The sequence below is a fragment of the Thamnophis sirtalis genome, unplaced genomic scaffold (genome assembly GCF_051295495.1).
Source record: "Thamnophis sirtalis isolate CommonGarterSnake01/CBP01778 unplaced genomic scaffold, rThaSir2_p1.2 scaffold_3, whole genome shotgun sequence".
Lineage (NCBI taxonomy): Eukaryota > Metazoa > Chordata > Lepidosauria > Squamata > Natricidae > Thamnophis > Thamnophis sirtalis.
Window position 1 is genome coordinate 170,770,429 of NW_028261383.1, and position 15,659 is coordinate 170,786,087.

At 44.8% G+C, this 15,659-nt stretch overlaps 1 protein-coding gene across 1 annotated transcript; it reads right to left on the reverse strand.

The window, feature by feature from the left end:
• Positions 1–510: 510 nt before the first annotated feature.
• FOXP3 (forkhead box P3) lies at positions 511–12,879 on the reverse strand. Its single transcript, XM_087708286.1, has 8 exons — positions 12,760–12,879; positions 10,672–10,780; positions 9,913–10,039; positions 5,511–5,589; positions 4,570–4,744; positions 3,733–3,809; positions 2,839–2,937; positions 511–750 (listed from the first exon to the last, which is right to left on the reverse strand). The coding sequence occupies exons 1-8, from the start codon at positions 12,877–12,879 to the stop codon at positions 511–513; spliced, it is 1,026 nt and encodes a 341-aa protein (XP_087564412.1).
• Between the last annotated feature and the right edge of the window lie 2,780 nt (positions 12,880–15,659).

The window sequence follows — 15,659 nt, forward strand, 5'->3', positions numbered from 1 at the left end:
TCACAGCGTGACGAAAACAGCACGCTGTGAGCAGTAAACTTAAAATTAACGTGTAAATCTAAACTAACCCCCCCCAAACCTAACCCTAAACCTACCCCTAAGCCTAACCCTAAACCTAACCCTAAACCTAACCCTTAACCTAACGCTAAACCTAACGCTAACCCTTAACCTAACCCTAAACCTAACCCTAACGCTTAATGTAACCCTAAACCTAACCCTAACCCTTAACCTAACCCTAAACCTAACCCTTACCTTTATGTGAATCGGCTTGCTTTAATTTTATTTTAATTTTAATTTAATTTATTTTTAATTTTATTTGTCGCGCTGCTGATGACGTCAGGTACGCGCTTTAATCGGCCGCGCTTTAGTGGACCGCGGTTTTGTCGTGCCACGGGCTGCCTCTGCTTCCAGATGTTCTGCCTCCAAATTCGATGCTTCTCCATCCATAGCTTGGAAACAGGATCTTGAACACTGCTGACTTTGTGTCTGATGGGAGAGAGTCAGCTCATCTCACAGGGGCTCCTGGGAAACCAGAAAGGTGGAGAGACGTGTTCTTGGCTGGGCAGTGGATTCCAATGGTGCAACAGAACCCCCTACTCCTTGGTTGAACAGAACCGGGTATGGATAAGTAGCACAACGCTGGCTTCTTTTCTTCTGGTACTCAAGTTCATCCACTGTCCAAACAGCTCCCTTGACGTTCTCCACTCGCACAAAGCATTTGTGCAAGCTCAGGTTGTGTCGAATAGCATTCTGCGGATTGAAAAAAGGCAGCAATAGTTAAATTTGCATTCTTTTTTTTTTTTTACCTGTGTAAATGTGTTTTATTTTCCATTTTCATTTCATACAGTCACATATATACTGTGCATAACCGGGGCCATATAACATTAAACAATAAACACAGCCATTCCTCTTATCAGAAGTACCCCCCAAAATAAAAACCCAATGTACCTCTTAGACCCTCCATACACCCTTTCTTTCGCCCCCCTCCAACTTCCCTTCTTCCCTCCATCATTCCCCTCTACCCTACTTCCCCTCCCCCTCTACCACTCCTCTCTCCCGATACACTCCCTCCCTTCCTTCTCACCCTGCCTCCAATCCTCTCTCCCACCCTCTCTCCCCCTCTTTCTTCTGTCCCTCTACTCCTCCCTTCGGTGTATTTCTACTATCTATCAATATATTCAGCTTGTCCTATTTTTACACTAGAATTAAAGAGCAACAGTATACAAGTGCAATCGTGTTACTTTAAAATCTAGCACATACTATATTTCCCCCCTCCCCCCTCCCCCCTAAGACCCCATCTCCCTTCCTCCCCCCCCCCCCGACTTCCCAGAGCCCGTACACGGTGTAAATTTGCATTCTTGGTAGCCCGTCTTCATTCAGGTTGCCTTCCAAAATCTCTCACCTTTCTCATGCTTTCAACGGGCAGATATGCCAAGGCTATTTTTACAGTCTGGTCTTAATGCTCCTTTATTTGTTTTTCAACCTCTTAAATTTGGCCTGTTCTGAAGTTATTTTTTAAAGCAAATCTTCTATAAATTGTTAGCAAGAATATGTTTAGGGACTATTACACAGTGACGTGCAGTCAGGGGAGGCACAGCCTCACCACTGTCAATCATGAAAAGGAAAAAAAATGTAAACGGGAAAAGGCGAGTGCTGAGGTTAGGCTAGCTAGCTGCTGCCACGCGGTGAATGACTGCCTGTTTAAAAAAGCCTCTAAAAAAGCGCCCTCTACCATGAGGCAGGAGAACTGCATGCCTCATCTAGTCTGACTTTAGGCGCTCGAGCAGAGTTAAGCGAGGGTTAAAAGCCTGAAAAATCCCGAGGTAGTTGAGGCACGCAGTTCTCCCGCCTCATAGTAGAGGGCGCATTTTTTAGAGGCTTCATTTCTGTCGTTCTATTTAAAGCTGCAGCGTCGCGCTCACTCTTCCTCCTCTTTCTCCGTTTCTGATGCCCCCCCACCTCATGCTCCCTCTTTTCCTTCAAATTTCCTTTTTTTCTTTAATAAATGCAATGCTCAGGCATTCTCTCCTCTCCCGCGACACCCCACTCACTAAAGCACTTTCTTTCGCCCGCCTGAGCTCGCGGCAGAGCTCAGGCGGGCTGGCGCGAGCTCAGGCGGGGAAAAAGAAAGTGCTTTAGTCAGTGGGGTGTCGGGGGAGAGGACTGCCTCACCAGCCATAAACCTCACCGCACATCACTGCTATTACAGAGCTAGGTAACATTCTATAACAGCAGCTGCTCTTATCAAATCAGATCACTGGTCTCCCGATCCCAGTATGTTCCATTTGGATTGCTAAGCAAAACATAGGTTTGCTTTCCAGGGATGTCTTAAGACTTTGGTTTCTAGCACCATCTACATGCAAATGAGATCTTTCACTCTTACACAGAGTGGACTCAATTACCTTCAGTATTTCTGAAGTTTTTTCTGTATAGTCTTGCCCAATTTGGGGGTATTATTCTTTCATGTTTTTATATTCATTTTCCAACTCTATTATTTATTTACTTATTTATTACACTTGTATGCTGCCCATCTTGCCTAGGTGACTTACTCTGATCGTAACCAGATGTGTTTCTGTGATTCATTTACATTTTAAACTGAAATACTTTAGGAGGGACTTATTTCCAAATTCTGAAGTTCACACACATCTTCTTAGCTGTAATGTGTAAATTCACTGTAATGTGTAAATTCACACGGATCTTCTTAGCTGTAATGCACCTATTTCTTTCTCTTTTCTGTTCCTTTGGTTTTTCTTGCCAATTTCATATGGAAGCACCTCTTTTCCCACAAACTTCAGTTTTATCTTTCCTCTTTTGAGTTCAAACCTGAGTTCAACTCACCTTCCAGGTAGGAGTGTTGTGTCTGAAGTAGCCAAAATTGTTGAACCAACGGTAAATTTCACTCAGGTTGAGTTGTTTCTTGGGAGATTCTAGGATGGCCTGCAAATCATAGCATCAGTACTTCATAGTGTGTCTGTTTATTGAAAGGGATATTGGTGTGTCTGTGTGCAAAGGGAAACCAGCAGCTTCTTTGCCCCAATGTTATTTTTACCATCCCCAAACAACCTATTTAAAGAGAGTTTTGCAGTTCTGTAGCGTGGCACGACAAAACCGCGCTCGTCAAAATAGCGGTGATAAAATCGCGTCGATAAAGCCGCGACGTCATCACCGCTGCAACAACAGCGCGGCAACAGAAGGGCGCTTTAAAATGGCGCCGCGGCAGAAAGCCGATTTAAATTAAGGTAAGGGTTAGGATTAGGTTTAGGGGTTTGCTTTAGGGTTAGGGTTAGGGTTAGGTTTAGGGTACTGAGTGCTTCGGAAGGCGTGGATTTGCCCTCCGCGATTATTTCATTGCGGTAGGGTCGCGTTTTTCCTTAGCGCTTCGAACAGCGCGGATTAGCCCTTCACGCTTATGTCTCCGCGGATAAGGGCTTCGCGGTATTGTGGTGGAACCGTTCTGTAGGACATTGGAAGTTGCTGCTTACAAAAATAGCTATTGGTAAAATGTGACTTTTTAAATACAGAGAATAGGTATTTGTGGATGTGGGATACTGCTGTAGCTAAGAAGAGAAAATGTGTATGGCAAGAGCATAGGAAACATAGCATCATTTGCAAGTGCGTTCAGTACTCTAAGAAAGTAGGATTGGAGGAGAATGAGTTTGCAAAAGTATGCATCCCGTTTTAAAATAATCTCTTGCTATTTGTGTGAAGTTAGCATATTTTGCAATAACTTACCCAACAAATCAGGGCAGCATATGTGAAGGGTGGGCGGGTTGTGGTATGCCGGTAATAGTCCATGCTGGGGTTTTTCACTGTGGTGACAAAAAGTAGTTAGTCAGGCAATCAATCTTCTGCTTTCTGGAGTCTTCCGGTCCTATTTCCTTTCTGCTTTCGTGAAGGCATTTTCTTTCTAAATATTAGAAACCTGATACTGCTTCTATAGATGTAAAAGCTGACCAACAATTTGTAGCAAGTCTTCAAGTACAGCAAATAAAAATTCACTACTGTATAGGTACATCCAGAAGCTGGTTAGCTTCCTATTGGCTCTAACCATTGTGCTGAGCAGTCTCATAAAGCACAGAAACTTGTTTATCAATGGACTGAAGCTTTTAAGTGGCACTTCCTCTATATCAGTGGTTCCCAAACTTGGCAACTTTAAGACTTGTGGACTTCAACTCCCAGAATTCTCCAGCCAGCAGAGCTCTGCTGGCTGGAGAATTCTGGGAGTTGAAGTCCACAAGTCTTAAAGTTGCCAAGTTTGGGAACCACTGCTCTATATTAAGCAATTAAATTGTTCTGATTTGTTTAAAGTAAAAACCTAGATTACATTCCGGTTTGAAACTAGAATTCTGAAGCAGAACTTAGAATGTAGGTCCAGCTGTTCCAATCAAAATGGATCTACCTACACCATTCTGCTTTTTTTTTAATGCTGTCTCTTCAGCCTTATGCATCCCAGGTGGGTTTTTGCAACTGTCCACCCTGTTCTGGACAAATAGCAAACATCTGTAATCTTAACATTTGAAATTTAGAAAATGGAATCCTGCCTCCAGTCTCCCACAACGCACTTCTCACCTGAATTGCTGTAGAACCCATGGTGATTGGAAACACAGATCCCATTCACAAGTTCACTCCTTGGCCCTTTGGTCTGCGGTGAGAAGATCAGCCCTGACCCATATGGAAGCTGTGAATGGGAGGTCAATGCTAGCTCTGCCCTCATAACAGCCAGTTTCTGCTTTTCTTGTGCCAGCTGCATCACAGAACAAAGACGGGGAAACTAAGGTCAGTTTCAGTGGTGGGATTCAGCCAGTTCGCACCTATTCGTGAGAACCGATGGTTAACTTTCTAAGCAGTTCAGAGAACCGGTTGTTGGAAGAGGTTTGAGGTTTATTCGATTTATATGCCGCCCTTCTCCCAAGGACTCAGGGCGGCGTACAACATTAAAAGAAAAACATACTACAAAAGTTAAAAAGAAATTAAATAGGATATCCCCAAACCCAATTAAAATTAACAATGACACATTTTTTAAAAGAATTTGAATTAAAATTAATTGTTATTTGTGTTTGGTTATGGAAGTGACATAACTTGGAGAATTCAATTTGATTTAGATCATCTTGGGTACTTCAGTTTTATGGGCTTTATCTCCCAGAATCCCCCAACTAGCAAAGCCGAGGTGGCGCAGTGGTTAAATGCAGCACTGCAGGCTACTTCAGCTGACTGCAGTTCAGCAGTTCGGCTGTTCAAATCTCACCGGCTCAGGGTTGACTCAATCTTCCATCCTTCCGAGGTGGGTAAAATAAGGACCTGGATTGTTGTTGGGGGCAATATGCTGACTCTGTAAACCGCTTAGAGAGGGCTGAAAGCCCTATGAAGCGGTATATAAGTCTAACTGCTATTGCTATTGCTATCGCCATAACTAAGAATTATGGAAGATGGTGTAGGCTAGGTGCAGTTAGATTAGTCAGAGGAATGTGATTTCCTTTAAGCATGTCCCTTTCTTTCAAGATCGCACTCACCTGATCTTCTAATTTGCGCACCAACTCCTCTTGAATTTGCCACTCAGTATTATCTGCTCTGCATCCCCTGTATGTGACTCTGCAAACAACAACAACCACCACAGACCATTTTAGTCATATCACCCAACTACCACTTTTTTCAGACCATATTGATCACTGACCCTCAAGGGTTTGGGTTTTTTTTAATGGTCATTCTCTGGTGGTATTTCACTGTTGAGTTACCCGTGCACATTGGGCAAGATGGAGCAGCGTAATAACTACTTTGTGCAGAATATAGACAGCTTGATTGCGTTCATCCAGGCATGTGAAACTGAAACTTCTATGGTTGCTTCTAATCAGGGCCAACTTCAAGACAGAATCCTGAAGAAGCAGTAGGGCAACATTTTGTTTTGCTTGGTGGGTGTAAATCAGAGGTGGGTTCCTACCAGTTCGCACCTATTTGGTAGAACCGATTCGTCAAATCTACCGGACCGGTTAGAAGAGGTTCCACCAGTGGACCCGGAAAGCAGGCCACACCTACAGAAGAGGTTCCAAACTTTTTTGAAACCCACCACTGGTCCTTGGATATGATTATTCTACACTATCATGCTCCTATTTATAAAACTCAGGGCCTCTGTGAAAGGTAAGGATGACTACTGCGTTTGTGGTGCAATCAGAACATTGCGCGTGTTGAAGTTGTTTTAACGCAAACCAAAGATGCCTTTTAAAAAACAAGTTTACATCCTATTCTTATGCATGCCAGTGCTGTGTGTGAGGTAATTTGAGGTGGTTCTGACAAGTGTCGTCGGCATCTTCATATCCGGTCACATGGGCGGCAAGCCACTCCCATCCGGTCACATGGTCAACAAGCCACTCCCACAAAAGAGGCCACACCCACAGAGTAGATTCGAAAAATTTTTGAAACCCACCACTGGTGTAAATGATTGCATTCAGCCTAGAATCCTCCTTCCATCCACTGAATACAGAAACAGGAATTGCCAGAGTCATCACCAATCATAGGCCTTCCTTTCAAAGTTGATAGTGCAAGACATTTCAAGAAAAAGCTGAGAAATCCAGAAACAAGTCTGAAAGAGTTGCATTCTCATTTTGTGGGGATGGTTCATCGGAACTTGGATTAGAGCTCTGGGTCTTAACCTTCACTACAGGTTGCAATTATGATTTAGAGGTGGAATCTTAACTAAAAGAACATAATTTGAGGTTGGAAACAGAAGCTTTCTTTTGTCTTTCCCAATTAAATTTATGTGCTGCAAATCTGTGTAGCTATTAAAATCGTAGAGCAGAAATGCAGAGGTGTGAAATTCTAATAGAACAGTAAGATTGTCAGCAGCTGTTAAGAATTGCTTTTGGTACTGTTCAGATTAGATTGCAGAAAGAAAATGCATTATAAAAATAGCCACTCTGTGCACTTAAAATTGATACTACAGGTAGTCCTCAACTTATGACCACAATTGAGCCCAGAATTTTTGTTGCTAAGTGAGACAACTGTTGAGTGAATTTTGCTCTATATTTATGGCCTTTCTTGCCACAGTGGTTAAAAGAATCATTATGGTTGTTAAGTTAGTAACATGATTGTTAAGGGAATCTGGCTTCCCCATTACCTTTGCTTGTCAGAAGGTCGCAAAAGGTGATCACATGACACTGGGACGCATCATAAATACGTCAATTGCCAAGCATCTGAATTTGGATCACGACCAAAGGTGGGTTCCTACCAGTTCGCACCTATTCGGTAAAACCGGTTCATCAAATCTACCGAACCGGTTAGAAGAGGTTCCACCAGTGGACCCGGAAAGCAGGCCACACCTACAGAAGAGGTTCCAAACTTTTTTGAAACCCACCACTGGTCCTGGGATATGATTATTCTACACTATCATGCTCATATTTATAAACCTCAGTGCCTCTGTGAAAGGTAAGGATGACTACTGCGTTTGTGGTGCAATCAGAACATTGCGTGGGTTGAAGTTGTTTTAACGCAAACCAAAGATGCCTTTTAAAAAACAAGTTTACATCCTATTCTTATGCATGCCAGTGCTGTGTGTGGGTAATTTAAGGTGGTTCTGACAAGTGTCGTCAGCATCTTCATATCTGGTCACATGGGCAACAAGCCACTCCCATCCAGTCACATGGGTGGCAAGCCACTCCCACAAAGGAGGCCACACCCACAGAGTAGGTTTGAACAATTTTTGAAACCCACCACTGATCACGACTATGGAGATGCTGCAATAGTCGTTAACTATGAAAAACTGTCATGTCTCTCTTCAGTACCATTGTAACTTTGAATAGACTCTAAATGAAGTGTTGTACATCGAGAACTATCTGTAGAGTAATCAATGTTGCTAGTTCCTAATGTTCTGTCCTTGACCGTCAAATTAGAGGTTAATACTTGGAGGTTCTGGTAGTGGAGCTTTGGTGGTGGTGGGGCACCATGGTAGCAATATTTCCTTGGCTGAAAGAGGGACCTGGCTGAATGTGTCAGTTGAGGAATTGAGCCTATCTGGACACAGAGCAAAGTGAAAAGCCACCCAAGCCAAGGAGAATGTCCCTTCACAGCACAATTTGAGTTATTATTTTGGTCAATCTCTAAACAGCCCATAATGTGCATCCTAAGGGCAACTCTTATATTTAAAAGACTGTCTTTGTCCATGAGCAGAGGAGAGGGGCCACACCAGGTTGGCAGAATCTGATGGGAGAAGAATGGAATAGCAATAGCAATAGCAGTTAGACTTATATACCGCTTCATAGGGCTTTCAGCCCTCTCTAAGCGGTTTACAGAGTCAGCATATCGCCCCCAAAGTCTGGGTCCTCATTTCACCCACCTTGGAAGGATGGAAGGCTGAGTCAACCTTGAGCCGGTGAGATTTGAACCGCTGAACTGCAGATAACAGTCAGCTGAAGTGGCCTGCAGTACTGCACTCTAACCACTGCGCCACCTCGGCTCTTAACTAGGGCAGAAGCTAGCAAATAACAGCCCTATACCGCCCAGTTAGTTCTCAGACATCAGTATCTCTTATCTCAGGTTGTCTCAACATAAATTCATTTGTTCAACCATACTGGCTGGTTAGCGTACTAAAAATGTTTTAGAATTCATCCCCAGCAACTTTTTAAAACAAGCATGCCTTCGTTGTATTTGTGGTATGGGGCCCACGTATTGCCACGTTACTAATGAATGAGCATACATGAAGCCGTAAACTCAGCTCTCCAAATCAGGTTATCTATACAGGGAAAAATTTGTGTATAATTGGAAAACTTTTTCATGCAGCTGTCTAGCCTATATGTGCAACATTTTCAAGAGCCGAGGTGGCGCAGTGGTTAAATGTAGCACTGCAGGCTACTTCAGCTGACTGCAGTTCTGCAGTTCGGCTGTTCAAATCTCACCGGCTCAAGGTTGACTCAGCCTTTCATCCTTCCAAGGTGGGTAAAATGAGGACCCGGATTGTTGTTGGGGGCAATATGCTGACTCTGTAAACCGCTTAGAGAGGGCTGAAAGCCCTAGGAAGCGGTATATAAGTCTAACTGCTATTGCTATTGCTATTCCATTCTTCTCCCATCAGATTCTGCCAAGGTTAGGGTTAGGGTTAGGGTTAGGTTTAGGTTAGGTTTAGGGTTAGGGTTAGGGTTAGGGTTAGGATTAGGGTTAGGTTCAGTTTTACAGCGCGCTTCTGTCACCGCGCTGTTGTCGGCACGATTCAGCACTCATTCGTCAGAGCGCTTTAGAACACGCGGTTTTGTCACAGTGGTTTAGTCGTTCGCCCTTTTGTCGGTGAACCCCTATTACCGTAAGTAAGCTGAATGCAGACATGGTCAAACACTTTTTTTTCCCTGCCAGAGGACAAGATAAAATCACCACAGAGAGATCAATTTCCCTGTACAGAAGCAAGTAGACCAACAACTGAATATCGAGTAGTGACAATGAGCCTTTCAGTTTTGACTCCTGGCCATTGCCTGTACTAATCCATGCAGCTTTCTTAGCAAGGTTTTTTGGAAGTGGTTTGCCATTGTCTATGCCCTAGAACTGAGAAAGTGTGACTTGCCTGAAGTCTCCCAACTGGTTTTGTGTGTAAGGCAAGACCGGAACTCATGGTCTCCCAGTTTCTGACTTGATGCCCTAACCGCTACCCCTTTTTTCCCAGAACATATGGAGCAACTCAAATGGTGCATCCAGCCAGCTTGATTCCCCAGGAATCATCTCACCTTGTTGGACGAGTCAGCCTATAATTCCATCTGTAGCATTCATCTTCTGCTATTCAAAGGATTAGCAAAACTTTCTGAACACCGAGAAGCGCAGCAGAGGAACAAATTGCAATGGGAAACAGCAAAGCTTCCGCTTTAATATTTGCAGAGATATCTGGGAGGGATGCTTTTGGTGGAAGAAGTAGGCAGAGGTAATGAAGATGGACTGCCTCACCTTTCCTGGTACTGGTGCAGGCAAGAGGTGGCATCTGTGCGAAGCTGCTTTCCTTGGGCGTTTTCTCTGATGGCAGATGTAGTAAGAGCAGACTGGTGAGCCCAGTCCTTTTTCCCAGTGTTAATCCCTAAAACAAAACTGGTTAGGAAGAGGAGGAAGGCAATAGCAATAGCAATAGCAATAGCAGTAGACTTATATACCGCTTCATAGGCCTTTCAGGCCTCTCTAAGCGGTTTACAGAGAGTCAGCATATTGCCCCCAACAATCTGGGTCCTCATTTTACCCACCTCGGAAGGATGGAAGGCTGAGTCAACCCTGAGCCGGTGAGATTTGAACCGCTGACCTGCTGATCTAGCAGTAGCCTGCAGTGCTGCATTTAACCACTGCGCCACCTTGGCAGGGAAGAAGCTCCAGGCTACAGGTCAGGGGTGGGTTTCAGGCAGTTCGCGGCGGTCCCTGCGAACCGGTTGGTCGGCGAACCCGGAAGTAAGTAACTTCCGGGAATGCCGAAGGCTCCACCCGCCCTCCCGCGTTTCTTACCCGGTTTTGACGAGTTCTGCGCTTCCACGCATGTGCAGGACGCATACAGCGCCTGCGCGATCCTCCAGGAGCAGCTGGAGCATCGCACAGATGCTAGTACGCATGCGTGCACTGCGCGCGTGCACGAGGACGCCGCCGGCCCCATTCCAACCGAACTGGTTGGAACGGGGCGAGAAACCCACCCCTGCTACAGGTGCCGTTTTCCCAGCTTCTACTTACGAGATGTTAAGTCATGGTTTGAGCTTGCCGGCTGAAGATTTGGTGGCAAGACTGAGCCAGAAAGTGGCAGGGGGAATTGCAGCTGCTGACTCCTATCCACATGGGTGTTCTGCGGAGAGTAAAAAAATGTGTGGAGTAAAAACTGAATACTGGAACGCCAAGCCCCAAATCTTGAAGCGTTTCTAAGCCTACCTAACTCATAGTCCGAGCCCCAACACATCTGGATTTGTGATGTGGCACGACAAAACCGCGCTCGACTAAGCCGCGCCTGATTAAACCGCGTCGCTGATGTCATCAACAGGGCGACAAGAGTGAGCATGGAGAAAGAAGGGCGCTTTAAATAGCGTTTTGAAAGCAAGCCGATTCAACTTAAGGTAAGGGTTAGGTTTAGGGTTAGGTTTAGGGTTAGGTTTAGGTTTAGGGTTAGGTTTAGGTTTAGGGTTAGGTTTAGGGTTAGGTTAAGGGTTAGGGTTAGGTTTAGGGTTAGGTTAAGGGTTAGGGTTAGGTTTAGGGTTAGGTTAAGGGTTAGGATTAGGTTTAGGGTTAGGTTAAGGGTTAGGTTTAGGGTTAGGTTAAGGGTTAGGTTTAGGGTTAGATTTAGGATTAGGTTTAGGGGGGTTAGGTTTAGGTTTAGGGGTTAATTTTAGGTTTAGCATTGTCGCGCTTTTGATGACGTCAGCTACGCGGTTTCGTCGAGCGCGGATTAGTCGAACACGGTTTTGTGGTGGAACCGATTTGTGAAGGATGTCCAATGAGGATAAAGCAGAACCGTTCTTAACCTTTCTCCTTATATCCAGGACACATGTTCAGCACACATTTTTAAACTATGCCCTTTACTGCTGGGTCCAGACAGCTCTATGATTCTCAACATTTTACAAGGCAAATATCTGCCACTTGATGGCCCCAAAAGTATAGAATTAGTTCACATGTCACTCTAAAGGCTAATGAGCATATAGGTAACCCATTAGTTTGTACAGCAGTTCAGTGGATTGTGCGGAAAATTTTGTGACTTGCTAATGAGCTAGAACTGCAAAGAAGTAGAAACACAAAGTTATCTCTTGATCTTCTATTATCTGGTAAGCTAACGTTGTACATATATTTATGTCCAGTGTGTAAACAACTGGTGCTTTTATAATCATATCTCCTTTATTAGAAAATGAATACTGCCAAGAAAGGTAGTATTAAAAACATTTTTGATAAATTACATGCATACCCAAGATCAAGCTACTATCTCTGGAGAATGTGGATTTCAGTGGAATTTAATCAGTGAATTAAATTCAAATAATTTAACAACTGGTTCTATGCCTTAATGACCGGCTGGGTGGTCATGTGACTGGGTGGGAGTAGGCGGGATGGGTATGACATGGGACTTGTGTGGTGCTAAGGCAGGACTTCCTCACTCTCATTATGCAGGGAATCCTCCAGTTACAAAAATAATAGAGCCTGCCTATCAGTGGTGGGATACGACCGGTACACTCCGGTACAGGTGTACCAGTGCCTGCTGGTACTCTGCTCTGGAGGGCCCACCCACCTTCCTTATCTGTATTTGAGCTGATTGGGTCTTACGCGCACAGAGTGTACGCTACCTGCACGACACTCCACTGAGCAGTTGGAGTGTCGCAGGTAGTAAGTAAGCACGCTCGTGCTGCGTGCATGCTGCGTGCATGCATGTGATGGACGCCCGGCCCCGTTGGGCTGGGGAGGAATAAGTGAGCCCATGGAGACTCCATTTTGGCCTGTAAAAGGCCAGAAAAGGGCTCCAGAGGCCTGATTGGGGCCTAGGAGACCTGGATCAGGCTCACAGAGGCTCCATTTCAGCCTGTAACAAGCCAGGGAGGCCTCCAGGCCCAAATGGGGTGAAGCTTCAGCCGGTTCGGCGAACTGACCAAACAGTTAACAACCGATTCTAGTGAACCGGTTCAAATCGGCTGAATCCCACCACTGGACGGTCTCCCTCAGCTCTAGGAAGCAGGCATGGCCAAACCACTTCCACAAAAACCTTGTATGAAAGCAAAATAGCAAAACAACAGAAATGGATGCACCAGCTACATGACAGGCCCACCTTCACTGTCACATACAATGACTTACTGGTTGCTTATATGATGCAGCCCGTATCACCACAGATGGTCGATTCTGGTTAGTTATTCTCAGGCTAGGTTGAAATACTATCTTGGAACTTTGCGAACAGGGTGCTTTGGGACCAGGCATTGAGAATTGGTGATATCTGGAATAAAATTTAATTAAATTAACGTACGCTTCAACCATCTTTTTTCTATATATATATTTTTAAATTTCCTTTATTTGTATGCCGCCCTTTTCCCTGGGGGGACTCAGGGCGGCTCACAATTCAAAAAGGGAGGGGGGGGGAAGACAAACAGTATTCCAATATGGAAACAATACAACATATTAGAAGAGAGCACAACACTCACACAATTCGGGTGGGGTTGGAATCTTAACCCCAGGCCAGCCGGGACAGCCAGATCTTCAAAGCGGCGCGGAAGGATTGGAGGGTGGTGAGGGTCCGAATCTCCACGGGGAGTTCGTTCCAGAGGGTCGGAGCAGCCACCAAGAAGGCTCTCCTCCGGGTAGTTGCCAGTTTGCACTGGCTAGTAGATGGAATTCGGAGGAGGCCTAATCGATGCGATCGTATCGGTCTAGTGGAGGTAATTGGCAGTAGGCGGTCTCTCAAATACCCAGGCCCACTACCATGAAGGGCTTTATAGGTGATAAGTAGCACCTTGAAGCGCACCCGGAGATCGACAGGCAGCCAGTGCAGCTCGCGGAGGATAGGTGTAACGTGGGTGAAGCGAGGTGCACCCACAATCGCTCGCGCGGCCGCATTCTGGACTAGCTGAAGTCGCCGAATGCTCTTCAAGGGCAGCCCCTATATGGTCAAGACCCAAGTCTTAAAAGTGCTGGGGGAGAAAAGCAATGTCAGTAACTGCGTTGGACTCTTCCTCTCTCTCTTTCTGACATAAAAATTTGAAAAACACACTTTTTGCTATTCTAGCAGAGAAACAAAGAGAAGGGCAAATGTTATTTCCATTTTTCTAAAAATAATATACATATACTTTCAACATGTGTGATGGCTTCACAACCTCTCAATTCCAGTATTGTTATTCCCAAGAAAGTCTTACGGTATTACCTGAAATATTTGCAAAAACAGAGGGTAATTCCATTATAGTCTACTTTCTACATACAATCTAGAATCTACATAGGGGGGCAAGGATAGTTGATGCGCCAAATATAGCCTCTCAACTATCAAACGACAACCCGGCCTTCACGTGGTGCCCCCTGTTCCCACCAATCGGGCTCTGTCGACCCTTGGGACTGGCGTCCCCTTGGGTATATGCAGCCGAAACAGCTTCCATGGATCGCCATAACTTTCCATGGAAGTCGCCTATACCCACGTTGGGTGAAGAGGCGTCGAGTGAGTGAGTGAGTGAGAATCTACATACATTCTAAAACTCTCCTCAAACTAGAAAGCAGAGTTTCCTATTGCCTTAAAAGGATTACTGTTTTGACCGCCGCCCCCCCTTCTCCGTCCAGGAACGAAAGCCAAAACACAAACGTAAAGAAGAATACTTTTTAAAAAAAAAATAATGTATTTATTTTTATTAGTAAAAGAAAAATACAACAATCAATAACTTGTAAAAGACAATACAACATCCACCACTGTTTTGCTTTACATTTGACTACGTTTCGAGATATTCCCATAATATCAAAATCGTTATAGACATCAAAGGTTAGGAATCTTCTTCCCTCCCTCCCTCTTTCCTTCCCTCGTTTCTTCTTTTCCACTCCCCTTTCTTCCCTCCCCCCTTGCCTCCTTCCCTCCTTCCTTCCCTCCTTTCTTTTCTCCTTTTCTCCTTTCCTTCCCCCTCCCTTTCCTCTCTCCATCCCTCCCTCCTTCTCACATACCTTCCCTCCTTCCTTTCTTCCTTCCCTCCTTCCTTTCTTTTCCTAAATACTTTTAATCAGTCCAGACTCTCGTTGGCTGCAAGCCCAAAATAAACAAAGAGATAAGCATCCTGGCAGCAAGTCCTACAAACCTAGGCAGCAATGCAAACAAACTCTCACAGCAAACCAATTCTCCAAGTTGGCTTCTCTGAATCGTGAACGTTGACTTCTGCAAAAGGGCGTGGCCCAAGCAGTCTCTTTTATAATCAGGAGAGGATCTTAATGAGCATCAGCTGAGCGTAATCACCTCTGGTGATTACGCAGTTGTTCTTGATGCCGTGTAACCCTTTGACGGCGTGCATCCTGGAACAACTCACAGGTATTTTCTGGATCACTCATTCCTGTCTCCTCCCCACTGATCCAAGGCTCAGGGGCCACCTGGTGGCCAACCAGTCTCTCCACGCCCTTCTCGGAGTCGGAACTCTGTCCAGGGTCCTCCACCTCCTCCAGGGCTGACTCATAAGACCCCTTGCTGTCAGAGTCTGGTGGCAGCTCCAATGGCTCCTGCCGGGCCACAACACTATACTGTACAACTTAATTGTGCAAGCTGCTCAGAGTCACTTGATAGTGAGAGGGAGGCATATAAAAGTATAGTATAATTTTATTTTTCCAGAAAGGGGTCGCGTCAAAGAAGCTGTGGCTCTTTTCTGCATAGCCTTCTGGGAGTTGTAGGCAGTTTATCCTGTTTGCTGTGTCTCCTTTTCCACGAAGGAAATGGCAGCTTAGCTTAATATAGGAGACTGCGAGGCATCCTAAAAGTTGTAGTTTTATTCTAGTTTGTATGTGCACTGTTTTGTTAAACAGTCTCAATCTTTCGAAAATAATTTAACTGTAGAATCATTACTTTCCCTATTTTAAACCAGCTGTGCAATATAAATTTCAGCCAAATTTGCAATTTCTTAGGAAACCGTGCTACTTGTTTTTGCTATTATCAAACCTCAAAAAACCCCGAAATAGATGAAATCCTAATTTATTACAAGGAAAAAAAACCCAACGAAATAAAACTCTGAGGCTTTTGTTTCCTCAAA

Bases quoted from the DNA above. Each gene is read 5' to 3' on its own strand.
- FOXP3 (XM_087708286.1), bottom strand. From the start codon at position 12,879: ATGCCTGGTCCCAAAGCACCCTGTTCGCAAAGTTCCAAGATAGTATTT. The intron at 10,040-10,671 runs GTAAGTAGAAGC...GTTTTGTTTTAG, and splicing joins AAACCATGACTTAACATCTC to GGATTAACACTGGGAAAAAG. The intron at 751-2,838 runs GTGAGTTGAACT...TTCAATCCGCAG, and splicing joins ACAACACTCCTACCTGGAAG to AATGCTATTCGACACAACCT.